General features: G+C 39.1%; 1 protein-coding gene across 2 annotated transcripts in view; it reads left to right on the top strand.

The window, feature by feature from the left end:
- LOC121309989 (sodium channel protein type 4 subunit alpha-like) overlaps positions 1–20674 on the top strand; it is a 162751-nt gene that overhangs the window by 135033 nt on the left and 7044 nt on the right. For both annotated transcript variants that reach the window (XM_041243181.1, XM_041243187.1), the window contains exons 18-21: positions 862–985; positions 3684–3838; positions 4979–5152; positions 17351–17473. In XM_041243181.1, coding sequence (XP_041099115.1) covers positions 862–985; positions 3684–3838; positions 4979–5152; positions 17351–17473 — 576 coding nt within the window. The remainder of the gene's footprint in view (positions 1–861; positions 986–3683; positions 3839–4978; positions 5153–17350; positions 17474–20674) is intronic.

Below are 20674 nucleotides of genomic sequence, written 5' to 3' on the forward strand. Positions count from 1 at the left end.
TCCAAGTTGGGGAAAAATAAATACAAATAATAACTGGTCACTCAAAATTAAAAAAAAAAAAAAGTTAGGGAATGAGAAAAGACCATTCGACCCATCAAGGCTTGTCCCTTGTTAGCACGCCTGTCTCCTCTACGGGGGGGATCGCATATAAAAACACAGAATCTCATCTTTTTTAAATGTTCCAAGTGTTTTAGGATATAGCTGATGTGTATGATTTGTTTATCTTTACTGAAATAAGTATTCTGAAAAGCTATTATATATTCTACATATTTATTAGCTGTCGAACAGGACTATCGTAAGTGTGACTTTTTTCAGCTGATGATACAATCAGAGGAGTTGCCTATCACACCGCGCGCACGCCTGTCTCCACTGGTGTGAAAACTAGTGTCGCAGCGAAAGTGCCATTTTATCACAGAACAAATCGCTTTGCGTCCGGTATGTGGAGACCTTATATCATGCAAAAAGATTTCCACATAAAGTGCACTGTAACTCTGCATAATAACATTGTAATGATGTGTAAGCACACATGCGTTTCCTAATTAGAGACCCTTCATGTACAGTGTTACTGTAATCAATGTCTGTCTACAAAGCTGTCAGAAAGGGTAACTGATACAGTAAGTGGCTGTTGATAAGGAAAGAGGTTTGGACATCTCCCTTGACCCTGGCTATGGGTTCAGAGAGTTTTGACAGTTACTGCCTTTTTTACACACTGAGGTGAAGCCTTGCCTCTGACATATAATGCAATTGGTTCACTTTATTTTTTTTCTAGCAGTAGTTCTAGATTTTCTAGTAGTAACTCAAACTCAGCCTGCACATGGCTTGTGTGCCACATGCCTCTGACTCTCCCCTGCTCTCACTCAGAAGCTGGATGAGATCAGCCTATCTGAAGGCAGCACGGTGGACCTGAGGAAGCCTGGGGAGGATGAGGACGAGGAGTCAGAACTGGACGAGGAGGCCTTGGACCCAGAGGACTGCTTTTCCCAAAGTAAGTTGGACACAAATTATACATGAACAGGTTATATTGTATTTGCTCCTTTGAAATTGTGATATTTGTTGAATATATTGAATCTGTATATATTGAATATGTGGTTATTTAAAGCACTGGAGACATCTCTTTAATATACTGTAGCTCCAGAACAGGTATGGCGGGCATGTTTTCCTGCATAATGCCCAGTCATAAATGTGTTTCAACCCTGCCCCATACAAGCTACTTTCTTGTGCCAATTGTTCTGTATTCATTCATTGTGTGATGTGAAACCCAGACTGCTATGAGCAGGGCTGAAGCCATCAGCACTCTCCAATGGTCACATTGAACAAATCAATGAACACTCTCTCTCTCACTCTCTCTCTCACCTTCTCAAACACACTGTGCCATTGGGCATTGCCTTTTATTGAAGCATCAGATTTTTAATCATACATCAATGGGACATCCCACCATCTCTAACAGGCAGTCAAGAGACAGAAAAATGCATCTGCAACAGCTGAACCCAGTTTAGCTGTTAAGCATATTAAATTGCAATGGTTTGAATGCAATGAGTCAAGGTACATTCAGCCATCAGGATAGTGCATATACTGGTTTCTACAGAACATGTTTGAATTGAGCTCTACCAATTGTATTGCCATGTAGTATTAGTGTCTAAAAAACAGAACCCTTTTGCTCTTCCATTAGCTACAGATGTCTAAAACGTGCAGTTGCTCTGCATTTTCTATATTTACATTTTCAAATATCTGGTGCCACATTAGGTTAGAGAAAGAGCTCCGTTTCCGTGCCTTATTCTCAGGAACTCTGAACACTTACAGGAGTGCCCAGCCTCTGCCTGTTACACACAGCCAACACATAAAAGCACATTGGAATAACATTGGAATCAGTACAGTTTACAAAAACCCCATTAGATAAAGAGACCCGGCTACACAGGCTGATGCGTGTGCTTGTATGGAGGTATCCGAGAGGAGAGAGGGTGAGGATGGAGGTCGTTACCACTAGGAAGGGTAGACATTGCCTTTATCTTTTTTAATTGCTATATTAGGTTGTTGGTCACACAGTTAATGTCGACTCCCGGGGCCTAAAAAGACTGTGTTTCCTAAGTAAAGGTTTCAGTGTCGTTACTAATTGAGTTGCAACTACTTTGTTACCATATTCATGTTTTAGAGTTGAAGGAAATAATTAAATTCAGAGCATCTCAGATGCCAGTAATGGAGATAGTCAGATGAGCACAGGATGTGATAATGCAATTGCTCCATTGTTCTGGACGTGTGACAGAAAGCTTTTAAAGAGTCGCTGATACTGGGTTTCAGTTGGGTAACAGCGGTAATCTCTTATCAAGTAAGAGCAACAAGATTACCCAACACACTGATCATTAAACAGGCCTAAAACTGGATTAGGACAGGAGAGTCATATGCAAAGTGTTGCTATTGATGTGTGAAACTGATTTCAGGCAGTCAGACTCCATTCCACAGTCTATACAAAAAAGAAAAAGAAAAATGAAGTAGTAATGGAGACACAGACAGCGACTGTATGACGTTCAAGTTCCATTGAGGTGTGCATAGTGCAGCTTGCCAGTGTATAGAGGCTGAAGTCTTTGTTGAATATGAGGGAGTCAGAGCAGCAAAGTACAGTAATAGACAAGCTCCCTGATTGCTTTTGCCTGTAGAGGTCGCTCAGGTCTCCTGAATGAATTGGATGGTTTCAGAGGGGTCCCTAGTGGAAATGAAGACATTTCACAAGAAGCTTTGGGATCACACTACAAAAAACATCTCTCTCTCTCTCTCTCTCTCTCTCTCTCTCTCTCTCTCTCTCTCTCTCTCTCGCTCTCTCTCTCTCTCTATACAGCATACTAAAGTATGTCTCTTTACGAGGTCATGAAATAGACTTTGTGCATGAATGCTTTCATGATTATATATTGTTAATATTATTACTGTTAGTTTTATTGTTATTATTATTAATAGTATCTGCATAACATACAAAAAAAATGTGATTATATTTCTCAATTGCTGAAATGATGTCTTGATTTTTTTATTTAAATATTTATTACAATTGCTGTTATAAACAGAGGTGCAACAAATTGGCATTTGTATTCATGTTCTTACTTCTGGACCTTTACAATAAAGCTATACCCTAGCATGACGTAAATAACAGCATGTTTAAAAAAACTATCTAAAAAAATGCCAAACTTCTAGCTAATAAATAGCTATGTCAGCATTATTTTATTTGTACTACATGTGTTTAAAAAGGAAATGTCTGTTTATACAGCAATTGAAAATGCAGGTTTAATCCTTTCCCCCAAAAAGCATCCTCCCCATCTTTAGAAAAGGAAGCCCCAATAACAGTTACATAACTCTGAAAAGACTGTCAGAGGATTAAATGCGTGGGCTTGCTGAAGACTTGGTTAAACCATGTTTGCCCACATTTGTTCTCTAACAAACAATCAGTCATACCTTTAAACACTGACTAGTAAAAAAAAAAAACAACCAAAAAAACAGTAAAACAGCAGAGAAAGGCTTCAACATTCTTTGCAAAACATTGATCTGGTGCAAGGTAAGCTGTTTTCTTGTCAGCATTCAGATGCATCTTCAGGTTTTGTGTTCGAAGGGGAAAGGGTTAGACTGTACACTAACACTCTTGCTGCTGCCTGACTTGTTTTAAGTGTTCTAAGGGTTATTAAAACCTGGATTGTTTTGATTAGGGTGCGTGCGTCAGTTCCCATGCTGTGACATTAACACCACACAGGGAGCTGGCAGGGCCTGGTGGACACTCCGAAAAACCTGCTTCAGAATTGTGGAGCACAGCTGGTTTGAAACGTTTATCATCTTTATGATTCTACTCAGCAGTGGAGCTCTTGTAAGTTGACTTACTTTGTTTTCTTAGTTTTTTCTTTTACACATAATTAGGATCCCCAAAGTTAGAGGTTAAGAAATCCTTTGTAGTTCATGTTATAGGGGTTGACCGCTTGCAGTCTGGCCTTCACGGTCCCTGTGTAGGAAACCCTGCAACCTAAACAGCTGACACTAGACTTGGAAACTTAAGCTGAGGGAACGTCAATATATCCAAAAAAGGTAACATGGTGAATGAATTTAGACTTCTTTTTGGTTTAAATTGTTCTGTATGTTGTAGAGAGCGAGGTTTATGCTTGTTCAATCTGACATGACTTTAATCCTAATTATAATACCGCCCGAGGGGAAACAAATCACAAGCTGCAGCCAGCTTCCCTTAGTGTCTTCTGTTCAAATTGTATCTTTGCAGTATATGTTGTACACGACAATGAAGACTGACCCTTAAATGGCTGAAGAAAACACTAGAATTTAATTTGGAGGAATTCCCAATAAAAATTCTATATAGATGGAAATAGACATAGATGTATATGGTATGTCAAAGAACCAGACTTGTGCTCATCTGTTTCCAGGAAATTTAGGCTAATTCCCTTGTAATTCTGCTTAAATCAAGTTCAAATGTCTGGATTAGAAACCCCAGCAGCACAACATCCATGGAGACAGCCCACACAGTACCAGGCATTAGCCATCCTTCCAGGATTAAGAGCCTCTGCTGTTTAAAGCCATGCATACTGGATACTTTGCTCAATTCCATTGTAACATGGATTACCATTCACCCACATACAGCACAATATGTGCCAACAAAATGGAACAGGTTCCATGCTGTGCATAGGTTCTGTGTGCATGGTAAAGCACACGTGTGCCGTGGCTGGATCACAGTCCTTATTGTTGTTGTATGTTACTGAGAGTACACATTATTATTGTTTTTTTGCATGCCCTAATAATTAATGTTGTTCATATTTAGCATTAGCAGTGATATCAATACACAGATACTATGCTGATAAGAGCACATTTTCTTCTGGAATTGCGTGTGTTCTGTGTTCTGCTATTTCCAGCAGTCTACAGATTTATTTTGAAAAGATATCATCGTTATGCACATTTCTGTGGAGACTGGGGGGGTCATTATACATTCTTTTTCTTTCTCCATCAGGCATTTGAAGATGTCAACATAGAAAAAAGAAAAGTGATAAAAAACGTTCTGGAATACGCAGATAAGGTGTTCACGTATGTGTTCATTCTTGAAATGCTGCTAAAATGGGTAGCGTATGGCTTTAAGAAGTATTTCACCAATGCTTGGTGCTGGCTCGATTTTGTAATCGTGGATGTAAGTATTTCTTTGTTCTTTATAAATTATATATGATGTCGTTTGAATTTGTTTTAAAATAATATGTGACACACGAAGCGCTGTTGTATTCATGATAGAGGTTCAGATTTGTTTAAGCCAACATGTTTTCTCTGGGAAAGCTAAAACTAAGCAGTCTGAATCGCTTGTCAATATTGCCCAAAGCTTGTAGTCGTAATTATTGACTGTTTTCCCAGTAAGCATATGTTTTAAATGTGCTACCATAATTCTGAGGCTATAACATCTATTTATATTTAGTGTACTACAGTGTTTTACAAGAAGTGTGAGTACAAAAGATGTGTGTTTTACATGAGAGTGCATTATACAAAAGATATGTGTTTTACATGAGAGCGCATTATACAACAGATGTGTGTTTTACATGAGAGCGCATTATACAAGAGATGTGTGTTTTACATGAGAGCGCATTATACAACAGATGTGTGTTTTACATGAGAGCGCATTATACAAGAGATGTGTGTTTTACATGAGAGTGCATTATACAAGAGATGTGTGTTTTACATGAGAGTGTATTATACAAGAGATGTGTGTTTTACATGAGAGCGCATTATACAACAGATGTGTGTTTTACATGAGAGCGCATTATACAAGAGATGTGTGTTTTACATGAGAGTGCATTATACAACAGATGTGTGTTTTACATGAGAGCGCATTATACAAGAGATGTGTGTTTTACATGAGAGCGCATTATACAAGAGATGTGTGTTTTACATGAGAGTGCATTATACAAGAGATGTGTGTTTTACATGAGAGCTCATTATACAAAAGAGCTATCGCAAGGCAGTGTATTCATGTGCATTATACACAGGGGGGCATGGTATACAAATAATTATAATCTAAAATAACAAAAACGAATTTTAGTAAAGAATATGACCTACATTCCAATACAACATAGAGACCTATACATCAGAAATGAAAAGCAAACCTGCTCTCAAACGACTTGCAGGCAAATAAAGGATGACTGTATTGATGGGTCAGGATCAGGATTTGATGTTTAACAGTAATAATTAGCATACGGTAGCTCAGGGGTGTCAGACATGCTTCATAGGAAGTGTACTTTGAATCAAGTGCATTTTTAAAAAAAATGAATAACTGTAAAAGTCCTTGAAAAATATGAAATCTGTCCAATTGAACAAATAATTTGATCAATTATGTTACTGGGGAGCTTAAGTTGGAATGAAAACCAGAAGACCATGTGGCCACCCCCCGCGTGTAACTTATTGCCACTTTGTTTTTCATTGGCTGTAAACAGTTCCTATACCAATAGTTAATATATACTAATGTCATTGTCAAGCATACAGTAATGAGCATTGTGGGGGTTGATCAATATGTTTACAGGACATGAATGATCCTCAATGCCTGCTGCCCTCATGTGAATGAATAAACCCCCCTTCACGCTCACCAGGCTGACTGGAACTCATACGCACGTCTCACTGGAGTGGCAGCAGCTATAGTGCCAGCAGCACTACACTGTGTGGAGGCAGGATCTGAGCCTAGATGCAAAGACAGGGGGGAACGTTGGGTGGTCAGATGTTTTGTAAATAAGATTTTGGGAAGGATTTTGCTTCAGTATTTGCATTTGTGCTTTTAAGTTTAGAGTTAAAATTAGTTAATCTGACCCTATGTCACTTTGAAGTAAGGCTTACAGATTGCAATTAAAAAATAGGACACATTGAAATGATTGTGCTGCTACAGCCCCTATATATATGTATAGAGGCATGTGTTCCTGTGTATAAAGCATGAGTGTGAAACCATGGTCTCAGATAAACACAATGCCATGCCTATAGCAGGTGCTGCTCTCTGAACTTGATAAGGCTGTATTCCACTTATCTTTCTATGTAGCGGTATGAGTCAGTAGTATTAGAATACAATGTGTTGCAGATGTCTACGCACAAATTGATTATTTGTCATTTTGCCATATTTTCTTTTGTAATATTACTGTCTGCTTGCTTTAAATGTAGTTAAACCTCACCCAACTCTCAAGAACCCTTTCTTCCTGGCTTTAAAATAAGCAGATTCAAACCAGAGGCTGTAAACTAACGAGTGGAGTGAGATCAAATTAAGAAAATATTCTTGGAGTTCACCCTTTTATTCTTAGAACTCCCCCTTTTAAACAAAACAAGCACACATGGGGAAGTGAAATGCAGGCTGTGAAGTCCACAGGCTTTGATATCATTACCTTAGCAGTGCTGTGATGCTGCTGCTGCTGTTCTGTGGGGTTGTCTTGGGGCTGGTTAGAAGTAAATTAGTTCTTGAGTTGCTTACACTAGCAGCCAGTGCCCCCAGTGGAGCGTGAGAGCATCTGGAATTGGCCCTTATCCCTTCAAGAAGATGTAGCCAAGTTGTTTTATTTAGGGTTAATGTCTGACGCAGTGATCATTAGCTGCTGGATAATTTCGGTGTTCTGAGCAGAAGGCTGACATCTCTGCTATTATAAATCCAAACACATTATTTCAGTTATTTTGAAATGTGTTTTTAGGTTATGTGTTGCTCTAGGTAATGTAGCTCACAGCACAAGGAATGTATGTTGTTGTTAAAGCAAGTCTCAACATTCTAACATGATGGTAGCTTTTTAGAGGGCCCATAGAAAAGTGACAGCCATACTTAGAACCTGATTGGCTGAGAAGATCTGTGACATTTTAATTTATTTAAAAAACAATTGGTAATTAAATCATTCCATACATCTTACCTGTTGTGCACTTGAAACATGTGCCTTGAGTGAATATTGTGTTTTTACTGAGAGAATGTTATTTGCTATACAGTAACATGTGTTTCTTTCAAACCTGCACATGGATCCTGCACAGATCGGATGTGCACAGAAGGTAAGGGTTATGGATATATTTAGTTAGCTAGAATCACTTGATCACTGCCAACTATTATTGTCTCACATGTTTGGGATCAACCATATTGGGACCATAAAAAATAAAAAATTTTTTTTTTTTTTTGTGAATTTAGGGGTTTTGGACATTTATAAAGTAACATGCATTCCCATGTATAGCTTTACAAAACAGCTGTGCTTCATCCTGCTAGCGAGACCTGATACACAGTCAATCAGTTCTCATGTTCGTCTCTCCAGCTCACCTGTACTTTATACTTTCATTGACACATTATTTAAAAGCGATTTCAAGTCGAATGGCATACATACATAAACAACAGTTATTTGTGTACCTGTAAAAGTAGCGTGACTATTAGGAATGACACACTGTATGGAATGTCTGAAATATTTGTGCTTCAGGGATTACAGTGGGGTTTACATTCAAGTGTTAGGACTCATCATGATGACAGACGATTTAATCCAAAAATATCTGTGCTAATTACCTGGTCTGTGGTGACATTCAATCAGTTTCCAGGGAAGTACATAGAGGATACTGAATGATCGTTTGTGGTGTGCAGTTTTCAAAGTTTCCAGGGAAGTACATAGGGAATACTGAATGATCGTTTGTGCTGTGCAGTTTTCAGAGTTTCCAGGGAAGTACAGAGGGGATACTGAATGATCGTTCGTGGTGTGCAGTTTTCAGAGTTTCCAGGGAAGTACAGAGGGGATACTGAATGATCATTTGTGGTGTACAGTTTTCAGAGTTTCCAGGGAAGTACAGAGGGGATAATGAATGATCATTTGTGGTGTACAGTTTTCAGAGTTTCCAGGGAAGTACAGAGGGGATACTGAATGATCATTTGTGGTGTGCAGTTTTCAGAGTTTCCAGGGAAGTACAGAGGGGATACTGAATGATCATTTGTGGTGTGCAGTTTTCAGAGTTTCCAGGGAAGTACAGAGGGGATACTGAATGATCATTCGTGGTGTGCAGTTTTCAGAGTTTCCAGGGAAGTACAGAGGGGATAATGAATGATCGTTTGTGCTGTGCAGTTTTCAGAGTTTCCAGGGAAGTACAGAGGGGATACTGAATGATCATTTGTGGTGTGCAGTTTTCAGCGTTTCCAGGGAAGTACAGAGGGGATACTGAATGATCATTTGTGGTGTGCAGTTTTCAGAGTTTCCAGGGAAGTACAGAGGGGATACTGAATGATCATTTGTGGTGTGCAGTTTTCAGAGTTTCCAGGGAAGTACAGAGGGGATACTGAATGATTGTTCGTGGTGTGCAGTTTTATTTGCCACAGGAGGAGGAGTTCAATGCAAGGATGAATAAAAGCTTCACACCACAAACTATCATTCAGTATTCTATGTAGACCACAAGAATGTTTCCAAAATAAACAGCAATAAAATGTGTGCTTTTTCATATCAATTCAAATTAGATCAGGGATTATTTTACCTGGCCGATTTACTTTCATTTTCAACAGACTATGCTTGGATGCAGATTAATTTGGAGGTGTGCATCTCTCTAAGGTAAAATCTTCTGGGATTGAAATAATATGCAGGCAGATCGGTAATTGATATTTCTTGACTAAACTCGTTTGAAGAAGCTTGTCGTCCAAATCAAAACAGCAATAGGAATCTGAGTGATTTCAGACAGTGGTTATGAAGCACGTATTGGTGGTGGTACTGTTTAAATATCGAAGCACAGCTTCATCCTGAATTTCAGCAGCACACCACTGGGCTGGCATGGAAGCAAAGACACACTCGATACTAGTCTCAGTGAGCATGTTATCTCTCTTGTGTTATTCCTCTCATGTTATTCCACTTAAGTGGAATAACTAAAAATGCCACTATAGATATAGCCAGGTGTAAATGGATTATATTATAGAATGTTAGTGGGCTTCCAGAATGTTAACACAAGTTTGTGACACATTTGGTATAAATGGTTTTATATTATAGAATGTTAGTGTGCTTCCAGAACAGAAGTTTATGACACGTTTGCAAATGCAGTGCTATGCTGACACAGTGGATGTTTGATTGAATAGTTCCGCACACCAGGTAAAAGGTGCTAGTCAAATAGCAGCTCTGTATTTAAGGGTTGAATCTACTCATCATTGGAAAACAATGTCTGTAGCTGCATGTGGAGTACAGCTCAGTTAGATATCAGTGTCTCATAGAACATATTCTCTACATACTGTTGATGACAGATTCTATTCAAAAAGAAGTTTAAAACAGCGTTGGCATCTTAAATAATAGTCCAGTACATTCTGATAGAAAGGCTTCATGTCTGTATTTGTAAAAATCCAAGAAAAGGAATTTTTCAATAACCCTGTTTGATTTTTGTTGCACATTTTAATCCATTCATTTCTTTTAACATGCATGAATCTCATTGCACGGGGTTCCTTTGCTGCACAGCCCGCAGTAAAGGGACAGAGTGGAGTGATTACCTGCTCAAACCTTCATTTTGCTTTGTTTGATTTGCCCCCCCCCCCCGTTCCACAGATCTCTTCAGAAACTTCTTACGATAGGGTAAGTCATAGCTCAAGCTACAGAGGTGAGTAGTGCATTGTGCAAATCATCTGATAAGTTCAAGTTGAGGTCAAAACATCTACATCACAACCTGCTTCTGTCTGTCATACTTGTAAGTGTATAGTGGGGTGATATAACAAGCCACTGTGCCTACATTCAGATACGTATGTATTATTATTATATTCAAGATTTGTTTTTATTGTTTTTATTAAAACAAACTAATTTAAAGCGACCGTGGCTTTAATATCACACAAAACAGTTCACTGTCCTTTAAGTCTTTATGTTATCTATAGAACATCTGCATACTGACGGGTTTTGTTTTGATTATTATGATTTTTTAAGAAGGAAAATGACACTGCTGTTGACTTGTCCTTGTTTTTTTCTCTGCTCGTGTTTGTTTTGTTTTTAATTAACGAGTCTCTGTCTCACACACTCCCCTGTATTCAGTGTGTTATCTCTGACTCGCAGCACAGTCGTGTTGCTATGCTACAGAAAGAGGGCAGAAAGAGCTTCAACGGAGTGCAGGCCGGCACCTGAGAGTCAGCTGACCCTAGCTGATTGGTTAACAGAGATTGCAGTGTGGAGGCTAATTGCTCACAGGAAGCTGACTCCTTTTAAGGCCAGTGCTCCAGTGGCATCAACACATTGATGTAATAGCTGCGTGGGATTTAAGAGGAGGGTTTATATTTGATTGCATGTTTTGGAAGGCATTTAGACAGATGTTTTGTGACATTGGGATTTGCATTGCGGTATTAACCCATGAGCTATATCAGAATAGAGATCGAGACAGGCACGTTATCCACAGTGATTTAACCTGCTGACCTAACCTGTAACGGCTATCCAGATTATTAACACATAAAGGAATGCTTCGACTAGCACACTAATTCATCTTAGCATGTTTGTATTGGTTGACTGGAGTATTTCTAGGGTACAATTAGCTAGATTTGAATTACTTATTTGTTTTAGTTTTTTTGTACAAGTTTTTGCTTCATAGTACTCAATGTTCAGTGGCCTATAGTAAAGGACTACCCTGCTACCATTGTATTTGTGTTGTAGCCTGTTTCTAAACATACCAGTTAGTGATAATGTACAGTATCTATTTCCAGCATAGTCAGGTCAGTCCTCACCTCCCTTGATATCCTGTCCCATTGTTTGCTATAATACTGTAGAGGCTTTCATCTTCTAAACTCAAAGAAACAGAGTACCCCTCACTTTTTTGGAATGTGAGTCTTCTGTAGATATGCTGGGAGAACCCCCTGTTGCATTTTATAAAGAAACCAGGAGCATTAATTAAACAAATTGTGTGTGCGTGTATATATATATATATATATATATATATATATATATATATATATATATATATATATATATATATATATATATATAGTGATGGATTGCCTTCTTCAAATAAACGCTTTAAACACAGGATGCCAAGAAACGTGTAGCTGTAGTGTGTGTTTATTGCTTACAATATTAAAAAGAAAAATAAACAAAACAAAACCTAACCCGTTCTCGGGCCCTAGCTAAACAGTTCTTTCTCGAGCTAATAACGAGGCATGCTAAGCCTGTTTCCTCGTCATCAAAACCAATTCACAATCCAAATCGTAATCCCAAATACCTTTTCCAATAGTTTGTTTTTCCAGTCTCACTATAATCCGCTTGCTCTCCTACTCTCCAAACCAAACTCCTACTATCACCCACCCCAAACACATAAACACACCCTTTTAAACATTAATTAATCTGCTAATTAGTCAATTAAATAAACTTGATCCTAACTCCTGTAACCACTACCAGGCCCCCCATGTATGGTTCCTGCACAATAAGTATTTTAAACCAGATTTAACTACTTTTAATCTCATCTCCATTATTTAACACACCATCATCATTTACCAGGGTAATCATTAACCCACTTTTAGTTTTTAATCCCAAACACTTCACATGAATTACTTTGTTTACCAACCAGTTACTTTACATTGTCTTTTCCATTTTTTAATCGACCAATCCCTTACCATATATATATATATATATAAAATACGTGTGTGTGTGTGTGTGTGTGTGTGTGTGTGCTAGCTCCCCTTCATTTTATGATGTTTTTGTCTATGTTTAAAAACAGTACTATTTTTACTGCTGTCATTTACCCAGAACTGCATTTTTATTTGTTTTTTCTTTTTTTTTCTTTTTTTTTTTTTTTTTTTAATAATTTTTACCTTGTCGGTGCTATCGTGTGGTTTCAGTCAAATAGAAGAAGAGTACAGTACAGTCTCAGTGGTGTGACACACAGTACAGTACAGTCTCAGTGGTGTGACACACAGTACAGTACAGTCTCAGTGGTGTGACACACAGCACAGTACAGTCTCAGTGGTGTGACACACAGTACAGTACAGTCTCAGTGGTGTGACACACAGTACAGTACAGTCTCAGTGGTGTGACACACAGTACAGTACAGTCTCAGTGGTGTGACACACAGTACAGTACAGTCTCAGTGGTGTGACACACAGTACAGTACAGTCTCAGTGGTGTGACACACAGTACAGTACAGTCTCAGTGGTGTGACACACAGTACAGTACAGTCTCTGTGGTGTGACACACAGTACAGTACAGTCTCAGTGCTGTGACACACAGTACAGTACAGTCTCAGTGCTGTGACACACAGTACAGTACAGTCTCAGTGCTGTGACACACAGTACAGTACAGTCTCAGTGGTGTGACACACAGCACAGTACAGTCTCAGTGGTGTGACACACAGTACAGTACAGTCTCAGTGGTGTGACACACAGTACAGTACAGTCTCAGTGGTGTGACACACAGTACAGTACAGTCTCAGTGGTGTGACACACAGTACAGTACAGTCTCAGTGCTGTGACACACAGTACAGTACAGTCTCAGTGCTGTGACACACAGTACAGTACAGTCTCAGTGCTGTGACACACAGTACAGTACAGTCTCAGTGCTGTGACACACAGTACAGTCTCAGTGCTGTGACACACAGCACAGTACAGTCTCTGTGGTATGACACACAGTACAGTACAGTCTCAGTGGTGTGACACACAGCACAGTACAGTCTCAGTGCTGTGACACACAGTACAGTACAGTCTCAGTGGTGTGACACACAGTACAGTACAGTCTCAGTGCTGTGACACACAGTACAGTACAGTCTCAGTGCTGTGACACACAGTACAGTACAGTCTCAGTGCTGTGACACACAGTACAGTACAGTCTCAGTGGTGTGACACACAGTACAGTACAGTCTCAGTGCTGTGACACACAGTACAGTACAGTCTCAGTGCTGTGACACACAGTACAGTACAGTCTCAGTGCTGTGACACACAGTACAGTACAGTCTCAGTGCTGTGACACACAGTACAGTACAGTCTCAGTGCTGTGACACACAGTACAGTACAGTCTCAGTGCTGTGACACACAGTACAGTACAGTCTCAGTGGTGTGACACACAGTACAGTACAGTCTCAGTGCTGTGACACACAGTACAGTACAGTCTCAGTGCTGTGACACACAGTACAGTACAGTCTCAGTGGTGTGACACACAGTACAGTACAGTCTCAGTGGTGTGACACACAGTACAGTACAGTCTCAGTGCTGTGACACACAGTACAGTACAGTCTCAGTGCTGTGACACACAGTACAGTACAGTCTCAGTGCTATGACACACAGTACAGTACCAGTGCTGTGACACACAGTACAGTACAGTCTCAGTGCTATGACACACAGTACAGTACCAGTGGTTATTATTCTGTAGTTATTCTACCAAAGAGAAGCTGTGCAATAACAAAGTGCCTTGCATGTCATCAGCCTCTGAGAGGAAGCCTTACACTGTGTATATTCTATAGTTATTCTTCACCCTGTGTCTTTAACAATGGTTTTGTTGTATGTGCCTCGTCCCTCAATGCAGAGGCAACACTGGCCAATGTATCCATTAAGAAAGTCTCCCAGTTGTTCCTGGAATGGCATAGTTTGCAGTTTAATCTTTCCTCTTCTGCAGTTGCATTAGCTGTATTTTCTGTATTTTCATTTTAAAATGGTGCTACATTAGGTTAAAGAAAGTGCCGTTTCAGTGAAATCTGAACAGTGTTTTCACCTCAAGTGTCTTCAGGGTCAAAGCCTGTGACTGGCTAAAAGCTTGTCAGTCAATAGGGGGACCATGGGTAATTTCACAGGTTAGGTCAAAGATGACCAAGGAAGTGCTACACTGTTTGAAATCATGGTTCACAGAGATATTCCTATTACTTCATGTAGTACCATATATCATGTTTTAAAATAAAAATACAAGTCCACTGTGACATGTGTTTCTGTCAACACTGTACATTTGAGCCCTGTCTAGTGAGTGGATGTGCACAACAGGTGAGATTTCTGGAATTATTTTGTGTGTGCCTAGTTTTCATGGCACTTCGTTTTCACAGTCACGTGCTGCACAGTGTCAGTTCATCATGTGATCAGCTAGGCAGCTGAAACATGCAGTGGATATCCAGTCACTTCTGCACTTCAGTTATTCACTTTATTCTAACAGCTCTGTCACACCTGCTGGTATATAACAGGTGCACCAGAAGGTTCAGTTGGGTTTCGTTGGGTTATACTTTGCTGTAGATTTAAAGTCTCATACACTGCTAGGATTTGCCTGACATTTTAAGTTTTTACCATACAACTTTAACTCAATACATCTATAACTGTACTACATTGCGCATTGTAGTCAAGTGCTTGTTAACCTGACTTTATTTTACAATATTGGGCCACATTCATATTAAGGAAGCTGTTTTGATGAATTAAATCAGGTCTACAAGTCTGCAGCTCATGAAACCTTGTCTTTAGAGAATGTTTAAAAACAGCTCACTGGAAACAGCCTTAGAGCCACAGAATGTACTGGGCCAGATATTCAAAGATTTTGCAAATGTACTGTATGCAACTTTCCCAAGTCTGTGAAATTCAAAAGAGTTGTGGTGAAATTGTTCATATCGCTAGGCTATGGAAATGAATACATTTGAATGAGTCTAAACAGGTAATTCATCTCAGCTAGACTACACACAACTGATGCAGATATATTGTACGAAGTGAGACAATGGTTCAAAGTGTTCAAAAGTACAGAAAAGTTTACTGAAGAAGAGATTATAATAGATAAGATAAAATAAGATTTGGCCCTATACAATGTGAAACGTATTAAAAACTATACCACGTTATTACTCCGTCACTATAGTCTACATATTCAAAGTAATTATCATTAGATGAGTGTTCATATTTTTTAACACATTAAAATGCTTCCAGAGCAAGTCAATCCTGTACGGGTGTGGCACTAAATCAATGAGAAGCGTCTAATTATACTACCAATTAAAGAAGTGTGAACTCTTATAATGACAATGCTTTTTAATACATGGAGACATCGTACAAATTCACACTGTTTAGTGACCTGTCTGAGGAGTTTTGCCCTTGCCAAACTCGCACTGCCTTTTCAATATCTGGCCTGATAAATAATAATATACTTTATGCTGAAATATTTTGTATCTTGACACATTATCTGAACACAGACGGGGATGTTTATTTGTATACAAGGGTGTTTATAAAACTGATTACTTTTTCTCAAGGCGGAATTGAGAATCCCTGCCACTACCCTTTTAAATATCTGGCCCTTTGTCTTTTAATGCAGACCCATCCTTCCATTGAGTCTCAGACTGTGGTGGGTGAGGATCTTAGATTACGCAGATGAGACAATAGATTCAAGTTTGGGCACTGACTGCAGCACAGACCATTTAACTAGGAGGCCCCCCTCGCTGTCCGGGAAGATTCTGTAACTGCAACCCTATTAATGTAAACCCTAATTTAACCCGCACAGATATCTCTCCTGTGCCACGTGGCTACCATTCTCAATTATGACAATATTGGCACCATGAAAACTCTCAGGACACTTAGGGCTCTGAGGCCTCTACGCGCACTCTCCAAATTTGCAGGCATGAGGGTAAGGGTGACTTTTAACAATGACGTGTACTTCATATGTGTGGTTCACAGACTTTGCTTATTTTTCCTTCCACAGATTTGAAGAAAAAAAGGACAATAATTTGGTAGAAGCAGAGTCTTAACCCATTATTGTTTGCATGATGAGGGGGGTGGGTTAGCGATAGGGTTAGGGTTAGGGTTAGGGTTAGGGTTAGGGATAGGGTTAGTGATATAGAGTGCAAAAAGATTGACACATTGAGTACATTGTAACTATGCATAATAATGTGATTGGGCTGAGTCGGCTGAGTCCCTGCGAAATGGTTGGTTGTTCTGGTGTTCATGTTGAACTTGCAAGGTGCCCTCACAGTTAATGGCTGTGTTTTCACCCATTCATCTTTGTTGCATGTGATGTATGAGTGGCTGTAGGCTTTGAGCAACATAGCCACACATAGATTATTAAAGCAAAACCAAGACAAACTCCAGATTAACTCAGAGATTAACTCTTTATCCAACCTGTAGAAAAACTGCTTATTGTTACTCATTTGAGTTCTGTCTGAAGGTTTGTAGTTGGGTCAGGATATCATTTAGATTTGAATGTGTTTGATCTGCAGAGACCACGTGGGCACCTGAAAGGGGGAAATCATGTGCAGTTTTGGGTTAAGGCTCAAGGTTTCAACCAAAATATAACAATGATGTTTTCTTTTCTCCTTCTTTTATGGAAACCCCATACAGAAAGTCACCCAGGTGCATAACTAACACACCCAATCTCTTTCAGTAGGGTTGCTGTGTATTTGCTTTCCTCTAAAGGTGCCGTGGAGCAGTAATAGCAGATTGTGGATCACTCCTAACAGCCTGGGCTCTTGCTCTTGTGTCTCCATATAGGTCTCTTTAATAAGCCTTGTAGCTAGCACCCTGGGATACTCGGACTTCGCAGCCATTAAATCTCTTAGGACCCTCCGAGCTTTGAGACCATTAAGAGCCTTGTCCCGATTCGAAGGCATGAGGGTAAGAGATGTTTACACAGGTCCACTCTCTCTGTTCATAGTGTTCAATGAGGGTAAGAGATGTTTACACAGGTCCACTCTCTCTGTTCATAGTGTTCAATGAGGGTAAGAGATGTTTATACAGGTCCACTCTTTCTGTTCATAGTGTTCAAAGTTGGATTGAACTGTCCAAGGGCCATGTTAGGGCTGGGTTTTGTTCACTGTAAAAATAAAATGGCTTATTTACTGCATTTCATGGTCTGAAAATAGATACCATATTTAAAGATATTTCACAATTAAACATAATATTTATTATTTATTGTCACATTTAAAATTGATAATTTTCTCTAGAGTTATTATACAACAAATGCTCCTAAATGTTTAAATTCTTACCTGAAAAACAGTAAATGCTGAATTATAGAATATTTTGTTTTTTTTCACAAGCACAAACCTAAAGCCAGAATCGCTTTTACGCCGAGCAATCCCGAGCAGAGGTGGGCGGGCTACTGATCTCAGAGAACAGAGACCAGCTCTGCATCTAATTAATCCACTCTGAATGTGCTCCGTGTCTGGCCAGTAGGGTTCGCTGTTGCGCGATGAAGAGACGTAGTCACTGCCAGTTTCCCATCCTCCACCCAGGGCCAATCAGAGCCAATGTGACGCCCCCCTTCGGAGTCCACAGCAAAAGTCTGCCCCTTTGCAGACCCCGGACGCGAACTAGCTGTGTGACTCATCCTGCACTCCCAGCCGCAGCACTGTAACTGTGGAGCCACTCGCTGCATTGATTTTTAAATGAAATCCGTGATAACTGCGAACAAAATACAGCCTTAAACATCCTCTCGTATTTCCTAAAAGTCCAATTTTAGCCTGCTGTTACAGTATATGCACAGTTCTACAAAAGTCTGCTTATTTAATGTAAGTTCTTATCATATGCATTCCCCATTCTTACTGGATTTGTAGTTATTACACAAGTATCCTAATTTAATACCCAGCATATACCCCCATTTATCAATCTTTATTTGTATTATGTAAGTCCATTATAAAGTTATTCAAATAAATATTTTTATCAACCAATATTTTTTTCATAAATTCATGAGGTCATTATGTTGCACAAACAATCACTGTTATAGCACAGTGTATTGAACATATTGTATGTTGTTTAACATAGATGTCATCTTAGTGTTAAGGTCTAATTGTATAGTCACCACATCCTCACATACAGTACTGGAGAAGATTGAATACAGCTCTCAAACATCTTCAAGTATAACCGGCACACCCGAGTGTAACCATGAACCTGTCCCCCCTGCCATTGGCTTGTGTTGGGGGAGGGTGTAACAGGCACTGCTGATGGTGTGTGCATTTTGATTATTTTTTTGCCTTGCTAGAAAAGATAAGTCATTAAAAAATAATTAGACTGGCAAGGACCTCAGACAGTCAGGTGTCTCGTTGTATTCGCCTTTTTAAGTTTATTACTTTCCCTCGCAACAAATCCAGAAAGAGCAAGGTGTGTACAATACAATCCTCTCAGAACAGCACAGTGTGTTTAACATCATGAACACTTAAAACACACACTTTCCTATTGCATTGATAGTCATGTTCTTCACTTTCACTTTAACTGTTGTGTTCTGTTCAGTAATTTACAGTATACTTAATTATATTTCTTTCCCCATTATTATTTAATACAATGGTCCAGGTATTTTGTACCACTTTCTGAGGAAGGAAAATGAAAATGAAACTCTTGCAACACATGATACCATGACACAGTGCTTCATTTTGCTTCATTAGGTTCATTTCGCACACAGAAAAAAAAAAAGAAACAGTATAATTTTTGGTCCTGTCACATGATATTATACAACCACCAGTGTGTGTCCACCAAACAATGCATTAACTGTATGTCCTTTATTGTCCCCTGGAATCGTATCTGAATTTTAAATGCCTGAACCTTACACTCAGTATTAAAGCTTGTTTCTATCCCTCAGAACGTCTATGCCATAATACGGCAGACAAAACATTATTTTTTGCAGCATTTGTTTCCATATTTGCTGGAGAAAAGTATGCTTATAAATAAAAAAAAAATCCTCATTAACCCTGCGCTCCTGCCAGTATTATCTGTGTATTTGTGTAATAATTGAAATATACTGAAGAGGTGTGCCAGCTGATTGATTTAGCAGTAACAATTACAGTGATTAAAGCTTGGACTGTGCAATCGCACTGCTCTGTACAATCTATATTGCACTTTGTTTTAATTACGCAGAATGGTGCATAGTGCCTTTTGCTTTTCATAAACTTCCATGTGTTAGACATGCAAAATAATTGATTGATATCATCATTAACTCAGCACACCTCTGTAGTATAGATTTAGGGGTAGATATTGAAAGAATTGGAGAATGTATGTAACTTATATTGTGTATATATTCACAAGTCTGTGAAACAAAAGAGTTGTGGGGAATTGCTAGTATTGCAAGGACACGGAAATGAATACATGTCAATGAATCCAAACAGGACATTTCACCCCCAGCTCCCGTTTTCAATTTCACTCACAGCTCAACTTCTTTCTCCAGCAGAACGGAGGGGAAGAAATCCCTGCAAATCCCATCTCTTTTAAATATCTGGCCCTTTGTCTTTTTCAAGAGTCATCGATAAGTAATAATGTATTTAATGCTGCACTATTTTGTATCCTGACACATTATTTGAACACAGAAGTATATAAAGCTTATCATGGGCATGTTTATTTGTAAACAAGGGTGTTTATGAAGCTGAGCATTTTAATCCTTTACCTGCTGTCCAGCATAATGAAGCCCAGAAGTTATGAGTAACTGCTGTGCCCGCTTTTCTTTTATCCATACGTATTTTAATAATAAACAACACTGAAATATAAAAGCATGTTATGTGGATGGATACAAAATTGTAGCACATGTGTAAAAGGACCATGGTACCATTTTGCGATATATTATGATATATAATGTTTTGAATTATGACTGCTTTCTGAAAAAGCCCACATGGATACACTCTCCTTGCAGTTAATTATGGGTGAAGGCTTCACATGTACATCCTAAAGCCAGCTGAATGCTGCAGAATAGATTTGAGCCTTTTGGGTTCTGGCCCTGCCAGAGCTAGGAAGATAATGTGAATCAAAGCCTGCTCAGCCCATGGTTAGAAGACCTCCACAGTTAAAGGCACTGTGCTGGAGGAGCTACAACTCTTGATAAAACATTAAGAATCA

The sequence above is a fragment of the Polyodon spathula genome, chromosome 3 (assembly GCF_017654505.1).
Source record: "Polyodon spathula isolate WHYD16114869_AA chromosome 3, ASM1765450v1, whole genome shotgun sequence".
Taxonomy (NCBI): Eukaryota; Metazoa; Chordata; class Actinopteri; order Acipenseriformes; family Polyodontidae; genus Polyodon; species Polyodon spathula.